The 9,844-nt window shown below is 48.9% G+C and overlaps 1 protein-coding gene across 4 annotated transcripts in view; it reads left to right on the top strand.

Annotated features, from left to right (window-relative positions):
- Positions 1-2,426: 2,426 nt before the first annotated feature.
- C5H3orf52 (chromosome 5 C3orf52 homolog) overlaps positions 2,427-9,844 on the top strand; it is a 33,391-nt gene continuing 25,973 nt past the window's right edge. Inside the window, exons 1-2 of one of the 4 annotated variants that reach the window (XM_058731441.1) lie at positions 2,427-2,969; positions 9,481-9,610. In XM_058731441.1, coding sequence (XP_058587424.1) covers positions 2,454-2,969; positions 9,481-9,610 — 646 coding nt within the window. In that variant the 5' untranslated portion in view covers positions 2,427-2,453. The remainder of the gene's footprint in view (positions 2,970-9,480; positions 9,611-9,844) is intronic. The other 3 variants (XM_058731440.1, XM_058731439.1, XM_058731438.1) reach the window with 3 other exon arrangements.

Genomic DNA, 9,844 nt, shown 5'->3' with positions numbered 1-9,844 from the left:
TGTGCTAAATCCAGAGCTAAGTACTGGGGATGCATTGATACCTCAAGGAGCTTAAACGACAGGGGAGGTACACAAGAGAAAAAAATGACTCATGCTTCATGTTAGCCATTCTGGCCGCTTTACTGATTCTCAGACAGGAAAAGTCCGACAGGCTTCAGTTTCAGGTCCCTATCTTGAATGTCCCTCTTCTTTCAGCACAGCACAGCTACTGTCCTTACCACCTTTAACTCTTTGTTCAAGTTTCACTTTCTAAAAAATTAAGGACTAATTTAGTTACAGGTGTACAACATAATGATTTGATATTTGTGTAAACAATCACAATAAGTCTATAATGTCCATCCTCACACAAAGTTATCGTTCTTTGTCTCCTGATGAGAACTTTTAAGATCTACTCTCTTAGCAACTTTCTTTTTTTTTTAATTTTTATTTCTCTTATTTATTAAAAAAAATTTTTTTTAAACATTTATTTATTTAAAAAAAATTTTTTTTTTTAACGTTTATTTATTTTTGAGACAGAGGGAGACAGAGCACGAACAGGGGAGGGGCAGAGAGAGGGAGACACAGAATCGGAAGCAGGCTCCAGGCTCTGAGCCGTCAGCACAGAGCCCGACGCGGGGCTCGAACTCATGGACTCACAGACCGTGAGATCGTGACCTGAGCTGAAGTTGGCCGCTTAACCGACTGAACCACCCAAGCGCCCCAAACATTTATTTATTTTTGAGACAGAGAGAGAGAGCATGAGCATGGGAGGGGCAGCAGAGAGAGGGAGACACAGAATCCGAAGCAGGCTCCGGGCTCTGAGCTGTCAGCACAGAGCCCGACGCGGGGCTGGAACTCACCAACCGTGAGATCATAACCTGAGCCAAAGTCGGACGCTTAACTGACTGAGCCACCCTGGCGCCCCTCTTAGCAACTTTCATGTACGCAAGACACATGCTACACTGCAGTCACCATGCTGGACACTGTACCCCCAGGTCCTACGTATCCCACCTTCTGGCTGGGGCCTGAGTTGATGGCCCTATTTACAATTGCACCTCCTCTTTCCCCTTCACCACTTGACACTCCAGCTCCCTTAATCTGCCTTATTTTTCTCCATAGCACACATCATTTCTAATATTCTAGAAATGTTGTGTTTAAGTTTGTTTCCCTCATTAAATAGAAGTGATCGCCATGGCAGTGATCTTGTTTTATTTAGCTACTTCTTCAGACATACCTCAAGGATCCGGAAGAATATCTGACATATAGCAAGCACTCAGTGCTATTTGTTGAATTCAAGTGGACTGAATCTGTGCCCCATTCAGCACGGTATAGCACGTACTGGTAACAGAGAAGAGCGTGGAAAACTTCTGGGGGAGGACGCAAGTCAGGGAAGGTTTAGTGCTAAAAGTATGTATTAGCTAGAATTTAGAGATGGATGGGAATTGTCCATGCAGAAAGTGGGTAGGAAAAACACTGCAAGCAAAGGGAACATCATATACAAAGACGTGGGGGTGGCAATAGAATGGGATATGTGAGGGCCAGCCCGGAAGAGGAATGTGACCAGACCAGACTATTGAATGTCTGAGAAGGAAGACAAGATGTCAGTTACTGTAGGGAAAGATAGGGTGCAGGCTCCCTTTCTTTTGGCACCCAGATTCATTTTCTTCTCTGAGCTTTAGGAGGCTGACCCCTGACTTCTGTCACCAGTTTCTGGTGGGAGTCACAGAAAGGAGAGTGGCAGGTAGGGAGAAAGGTCACAGTATTTATTCCTGTCTGTCTCCTCCTTGCTGGGCTACAGTCCTGGAAGTGGCTGCAACTTTTTTGTGACCATAGAGCCCATCGGGAGGGCCCTCCTTCAAGGCTCCAGTCCCTTTTAGGCCAGTGGGTAATGATGGCTTTCTACTATCGCTTATCCTTGGGTGCCCTAGCACCCCTTCTTGGTTCTCTTAACCCTTGATCCTTTGTTGAAAAGCTTTTTCGAAAAATCCCAGCTGTGTGAATGCAGCCTGATTCCTGCAGAATGTGCCAGTTAGAGCCAAGAAAGCAGAAGTCAGTGCAGACCGGCAGCTGAGCAGCTGCAGTCAGCATGACCCCCTCCAGCAGGCAGATGGAGTCCAGACGATCTGGTACCATGCAACTGACAACTAGAGACCCAATATTGAGGAAGTGTCTGAACAGTAGGCAGGCTTTTGGACACAGGTCGACCTCTTCTGAAGTGAAGCTTATTTACATGCATCCTGTCCACACCTCAAACTGGTCTTAATACGTGTGCTGAGGGCAAGCCCGCTCTGAACAGAAGCTCGAGATGATCAACACACACCTTGCTTAGCAAACAAAATCCCAGGCTCCCCGAACTAGATGTTCTGCGCGAGTGCGTACAGCGTTCCCAGTTGCTTGTTGACTCGATGAATGAACTTGCGCTAGGCAGAGAACGCTGGGGCAAGCCCCGGCAGTAGACAGCTCCTGGAGGTGGAATGCTACCTTTCCTCCGTGGCACGGCGGTCCGGACCCATCCGGGCCGCAGCTGCCACCCAACGGGCCCTGGGCTCAGCTTCTGCTTTGGATCTGCGAGAACAGGGAAAGGCAGAGCCGGCAGCGCCCTGAACAAACCAGAAAAACAGCCCTCTTCTGCTTTGCTCGCGAGCCCACGTAGGCGCGGCGGCTCTACCCCGGCGGGGGCCAGGGGCGCCTCCCCTTCGCCAGTGCCCCGCCCCGCCCGGCCCGCCGCCCGAGGTCTGCCCCGCCGCGCCCGCGGGGGGCGGAGTGTGAGCTCGCCGGGAGGCCGCTCTGGACTCTGCACCCCTACGTGTGTGCGCCCTACTTCCCGCGTGTCAGCAGTCCTCTGCCTGCCCATGGAAGGGGCCGGATCCCCATCGACGGGGGAAGAGGTGGAGCTCTCGGTGCTCGGGGGGCAGCCCGACGAGCAGAAGCCTCTCAACGGAACCGTCCAGGTCATCCCTCTCTCGGCCGAGGAGTCCCGCGCAGCCCAGGTAAGGCCTGCTGGGCTCCCGGGGCGGTGTCGGAGCGCGCTCTGAGCCCGGCTGTGGGCCCGGACCCCGGCTGGCACCCTCCCAGTTGCGCGTTTCCAGCCACCTCTCCCCGCATCGCGGACGCGGAGCGTTGGTGGTGCGCGCTGGGATCTTCTGAATGGAGCGGATGCCGGAGTGCGCTCTAGCCGGAGCCGGCCTGAGTCCCGGCGACCCCTCTGGCCCGTCCGACCGCCGTGGAACTTGAGGAATCCTACCCCGGAGGTGTGTGGCTCCTCTCTTCAGAGAGAGAATCCCCAAGGATAGAGGTGGTTTAAAAAGGTTCTGTAACTTTATTTATTTTTTTTTTAATTTTTTTTCAACGTTTTTTATTTATTTTTGGGACAGAGAGAGACAGAGCATGAACGGGGGAGGGGCAGAGAGAGAGGGAGATACAGAATCGGAAACAGGCTCCAGGCTCCGAGCCATCAGCCCAGAGCCTGACGCGGGGCTCGAACTCACGGACCGCGAGATCGTGACCTGGCTGAAGTCGGACGCTCAACCGACTGCGCCACCCAGGCGCCCCAAAAAGGTTCTGTAACTTTAAATTCAGTGTGTGTGTGTGTGTGTGTGTGTGTGTGTGTGTTGTGTTTTCGAAGTAAGGAGAACTCGAGTGATAGATGGAGTCTTCTCCCTTTCTTTCATCAGCATCTCCTGGCCTTACCTTTACTGCCTTGCCACTTCCGCCTACCCTCCACCCTCCCCTTCTGCGCATCATCCCCCAGCCGGCTCACATCCCTCAGACACACACTTTTTCTTTTCCCAGAAAGTTTTCTTTTCCCTGCTCAGTTGATGGGAGGTGATTTCAAAGTTCTTGTCCCGAAGAACTAGACTAATGGCTCATTTGCTTGGGCCTCCTTTCAATCTCTAAAGGACCTCTTTTCTGCTCTAGCCCTAGCAGTGACAGGAACATGATTCATTCTCATCAAATACTCATAAAATAGCAGAGGCTTTGAATTCACAGCCATCTGCCGTCTGATGAACCCTAAGACTGGCTTGAGGTTTACAGAGTGCTTGGAACTCCCCATGTATATGGCTCCAACTTGATCTTTTTTAGATCTCACTTCTCCACTCCCACGCCTTGCCTTTGACTACTAAGCTGTTGATTTCAGGGATAAGCAAGGAAATCAAACGGTGAAAGCATTGCTTTTGCATGGGTTCCTGGAAACACTGTCCACTCTGCTTTTAGAAGGACCTATCGATACCCTGGAGAGTGATTTGGGGGATTTTATGAATGAGAGATGAACACCACAGAAGAATGAGGGTGAAAGAAAGATGGTCCGATATCTGTGCAAGTGGCTGCCACCATGGGCTTCTGCCTCAGACCTCCATGGCAGGGTCTAGGAATGGATTTGGGAATACTGCCACATGTTAGATAGATCCAGGACTCCCCAGTGACTCCAGGGACTGAATCCAGAGATAGGAGTTTTGGTGACAACTTCACCACTAAAAGGTGTGCCCTGAGGCAAGGTGCAAAGGTCTGTGTTCCCAAGGGTCAAATGGTAATGTAATGTGGGTAACTGGGCTTCTCTGGGAGGCCTGGGAATGCCTTGCTGAAAACAGATGAGTAGAAGCCACACTCACGTAGGGCATCCGTATTCTATAATTGTTTATTTAGTACTTACCCAGGAGAGATGGCTCTTTCATGTTCTAATTACTTCCTCATCAACCGGGTATGCATGGAGAGCCTAGACTTCCTTGTGAATTAGCTTTGTAGGTCACCAAATAGTAAGAGCTATGGTGGTTGACAGAATGGTGTGGAGGTGAATGGTTACCTTTGAATGCCCACAACTCGGAGGGCATTCAAATATTTGAACAGGAAACATCAAAAAATGAGAAAATCCTCCTGTAATGTGTTAATTATTCTCTTTGGTTCTGTAGAATAAGTTAAAGTGTATTTTATTTTATTAAAAGTTTATTTATTTTGAGAGAGAGAGTGAGAGAGAGCGCATGGGGGAGGGGCGGAGAGAGAGAGAGAGGGAGAGAGAGAGAGAGAGGGAGAAAGAGAATCCCAAGCAGGCTCCATGCAGTCAGCACAGAGCCGACGCGGGGCTCGAACTCACGAACCATGAGAGCGTGACCTGAGCTGAAATCGAGAGTCGGACGCTTAACCTGCTGAGCCACCCAGGCGCCCCCTGAAGTGTATTTTAAATTGAAAAGTCAACGACTGTACAATCCTGTTAAGTGCTTGGGCGTGCCAGGCACCTGAGAATTTTGTGTGTAGGGTCTCCTTCAACTCTATGCTAAGATTTCCAGTTTTGAAATGCAGCTTAAGCCCATGTATTTTTATTTGTTATTTTGTTTTACTATTTTTTAAGCCCACGTATTTTTAGTAACCATATGCTTTGTACATATCATGTGCCACATACTTCCCATACATAAATGCTTCTACTTACCCCCAACAAACTTAAGAGGAAGGTGTCAGTATTCTGATTTGACAGATGAAGAAACTGGAAGACTGAGGCTCAGAGAAGTTACCACTCTCTGAGGTTCACTCAGTGAACTCAGGTTCACTCAGTGGTGGCTCTGAGATTTGAACTTAGGCTTTTTAGGTCTCAAACCTAACGCTGTGTTTATGGGTTTATTTTATTGATAATTAGGGAGAGAGAATATATATGTAATTTATACTCACTTATGTATAATTGCCTAAATTATATGTTCCTAATTTTGGTAAGTTTGGGCACTTAAGTGAAATATGAGTATTTGCGTAGCATATCTGGAATGAGGAGGGAGTTGCAGGTGGATGGGTGAAGAGGAGGGGACAGTTTTGGGACAGTTGGGAAGAAGACACCCCGTGTCTAGGGTATCTTCCTATTGGAAGGTCTGATCTGGGAGGGGATACAGAGGCAGTGGAAAGAACTTCTTTCCCCTTCTTGGAGCTTGAGGGAAAGGAATGTAAGCCGCTGAGTTTACTTTGCCTGTTGTCACTGTAAACATGGTAATATAGTTGGGTCAGAAATGAAAAAGAAGTTATGGGTAATAGATGGAGATTGGTTTTCTTTTATGGCTCATCACATGGGCTCTGACCTCGGTTCCCAAATAGAAGTCCCGGAGACATTTTAAGGGACAGCATCATCAATAATACAATAAGTTGATAGTTTTGAAGTAGGCAAGACTTCTGTGGACCAGCTAGCTAAAAATTAGCCCCATTGCTATGCATTGTTCAGAATTTAGGACAAGAATCAGCTAGATTTTTTATGTGTGGACAAGTGAATTAAATCCTACAATGAGACTACAAAGCACAGATTTTCCTACGCGCTAAGAAAAATTTTCCAGATAACGTACATTATCTGCTCCTAATGGCGCCAAAGGGAAGAAAAGCTGTTTGTATCCAAGAGACAGTCTTGCCATTGTGGCAGGGCCTTATGTCGTGTGTTTGGATGTGACTATCTGGGGGAATGTTTAGAGGGAGGCTACAAAAATTCTTGAGCCACAAAATGCAGCTCATAGAATGTAAGATGCAGTTTGCAAAAGTCTCTGGAAAGCAGCCTGCAGAAAAACCTGCCTGTGGCTTCTCCTCCTGGCCTAGAATTTGGGCGTGAGAGAATGAAGATGCCAGTGAAGGAGGCAGTATGTCTTTGTGACCTGGTTTTTAGGGGAGTCTCAGCGCAGGGAGCACTCACCTGCTGTATCAGAGTCCCTTCACTTTCAGGCCACCGTGGAACCTTGGGGGTGGGAGCGGGGGTGAGGGGGAACTTCTAAAGGATGCACAAGTCTTGGTTGACGCTAATGTGCAGAGAGCTGAGAAGCACTGTCATTTATTTTTGGGTTGGGAGTAGCTGACCGACTACTTTATAATGGCTTAGAGTCTGTGAAGGTTAATTTTGCAAAGGATGGTCTCTCTCCCCGAGGGCTGACGGCGGGACAGTGAACTGGCTGTGTGTTGACAGCTTTGGGCTGGACACGAAGAGGCATTTTGTACCGGTGAGGGCTGTGTAATTCTGAGCTGACTTCCCCTCTGAGGTCAGAGCAGTGGGCCCTTCATACCACCAGGGTCCTAGTTTATTACCTGTAAGGGAAAACATCAGTGAAGGCAACAAGAGGCCAGAGAGATGCATTGACCCTCATTCTGTTGTTCATTTGAGACTTCAGCCCATTTCGTTTTGTACTAATCTTAGGGTCCTGGCTGCTTCTTGTAGAAGGACTGAAAATGGCAGGGCATGTGGGTGGCTCAGTTGGCTAAGCGTCCGACTCTTGGTTTCGGCTCAGGTCACGATCTCTCATTTCATGGGTTCGATCCCCATGGCAGGCTTCGTGCTTGCAGTGCAGGGCCTGCTTGATATTCTCTCTTCCCCTCTCTCTGCCCCTCCCCCACTCACTGTCTCTCTGTCTTTCTCTCAAAATAAATAAATAAACTTAGAAGGAAAAAAAAGGACTGAAAATGGCATGGGGTCATTTTGTTCTCAGGGGCTTTGTAAGTAGGAAGATATAGTCCTGTTCCCTGAGAAGTTAAAGGTTCCTTATACTGAGACTTCTTTTCCCCCATGCCTTATTGAGCCCTTGGCTTTGGTGGCTTTGGAGCAGTTTTCAATTTTTGGCTGGCACTGTCCTTGAACTCCAGAAGCATACTTACCTCAAGAGCGTTTTCTGCTGTCCAGACGTTCCCTTTATTGGTCCTTCATACCCGACCAGAGGAGCCAATGTAAAGTGCACTCAGGGGCTCCACAACGTGAGCTCTACTCCAGAGTTTCTCCAAGTACCTTCTTACAAATTGTAGAACCCTCTACAACGAAGCCACACACATGTGTTACGTGCCTACTGCCCGACTGAGGCATAAGTGTGAGATGTAAGAACAAGGAAGTTCAAGAACCACCCCTCCTTCTGTCTGGTTTCAGTTTACCTTGGAAGATAAGCTGGTATCTTGAACATGAAACCAGACAAAGCAGGGGCAGATGAGCTGTGTGGACAGCTCACGTTCTGGGGGGCTGTCTCCTTGGGCGATGTGGCAGGGAGGCCTCCACAAAAGGAGAGATCTGACTTGGCTCCTGAAGAGTGACGAGGCTTCAGGACAGAAGTCTCAACCCTGATAGAGCAACTGATTCAGTCCGGGAGGCTCAAAATTACAGACGGGGGCCTGCCCCCACCTCGTGGCAATCTGGTCCCCGTGTCCAGGTACGGCCTCGGGCTGTGTAGTTTAAATTCCTGATGTGCAGCCGGCCAGGCTTGGGAACCTGTCACTGAGAAAGTCTGAACTGTAGTCCTAAAGTGAACGATTTCCTTTTCTGCTGGCCACCAGCACCGTCATGATGGGAGAGACAGTAAACACGGTGCCTGTTCAGGAGCGAGACTCCAGAAATGCCTGCTGCTGCTTTGTGAGACGAGAACACTGAGCAATGATTGCTGTCATGTGTTGAATTGCTAATCTTTGTTTAGCAGGGGCTTCGTGCGCGCGATCTCTCGTGCATGTGATGTCTGGTTTCTACCACAGCCCTGTGCGCTACACTTGTTATTATTTTTACAGTTGAGGATGTCGGGGCTGGTGAGCTTCAGTAGCTTGCTGAATGAGGGCGTCGCTCTGCTTTTAAGTGTGGGAGGGGAATCCCGATGCAGAAACACACCTTTTCCCCATCGCAGTCCTTGGTCTCTGTGTGGGAATTACCCAATGGCTCAGTGGGAAGCAGAAGAGTCCTGGGACCTTGTAGGGGCAGGTGGTGGCTCTGAGTGGAAGCACCGTGGCAGCCAGGCCCACTCGTAACCTGGAGCTCTGCACGATGGCACGGGGGGCCGTGGACAAAAGGTGCCAGCTTTGTAGGGACACACAGCAGACATCAGCCTTGGCTGCTCTCTGTACCTGCCTCTGGGAGATGGGCCAGTGGCCCCCCTGCGGGGCTGTTAGCATGCAATGAATTGGTGTTGGTGATCAATAAGCCATGGCAGTGGCTGCCTCACTGCCCCTTATTTCCTGGTGTGTCTCATGTCCTTCCTTTCATTTCCCTTCGCAGGCCCTAATTACACGTTACAGGTCACAGCAGTAGCCTCTTAGCTTTTGCACACCACTTTGCTCTGAATCTTAAGTCTACTCTTATGCTCCAAAACCTTCCACAGGTCCACAGCTCACACCAAATTAAGTCCAAACTGCTCTGACCGCATTCAGAGCCCTCTCAGATTGCCTCCAGCCTTTCGCTCTCTCTAATCTTAGCTGTTATTACTTGCCACATTCCTGTTAGCTGAGGCTCTTGGCCAGGTCCTTCACGAACCCACACGAAGGATGCTTGCTCTCTCCTGGCTTTGGAATGCCTTTCTCTGTCCTTCCGAATCCTGCCTAACCTCCCCACCTCAGGGCCCCCTGGGTGTTTTCTCCCTCACTTCTGTGTGAGGTTCCATTCTGCTTCTTTGTAAACCTGACTTCGTGGAGGGGAGCCCCCTGGAGGGCAGGATCCCGCTGCCTTCATTTCTGTATCACTGGCCCTTGGTAAGCATTCAGAAATGCTTGTTGAGACCAGTGACTGCCTCACAGTGTCCCTCTGCTTTCCAGGCTAACAAGGAGAACCCTTGGAGCTCCTGTAATAAGAAATTGATTGGAAAGTGCAAACTGTGGATGGTCATTGCCTCTGTTTTCCTAGGTCTCATTGTAGTGATCATCATAAGCTTATGTCTTATTGGAGGTAAGAGGACTTAAGTAGGACTAAGTTGATGTATTTTAAGAACTAATGTAATGTTTATGACTTACACTTGTTTCTGATATGAAAGATGTGCTGATTGCTGTTTCTTTATGATATGAATTTAAAACTGGTTTGGGATTTGGTATGAGTGGCAGCTATACATGGTTCTTTGTTTGCTTTATTTCACTTTTTTTTTGTGGTTTGTTTTATAAGCTCTGAAAGAAGGGTGGAGACCAA

The sequence above is a fragment of the Neofelis nebulosa genome, chromosome 5 (genome assembly GCF_028018385.1).
Source record: "Neofelis nebulosa isolate mNeoNeb1 chromosome 5, mNeoNeb1.pri, whole genome shotgun sequence".
Classification (NCBI taxonomy): Eukaryota; Metazoa; Chordata; class Mammalia; order Carnivora; family Felidae; genus Neofelis; species Neofelis nebulosa.
Note: the sequence above shows the minus strand (reverse complement) of the source record. Positions and strands in the feature narration are given on the sequence as shown.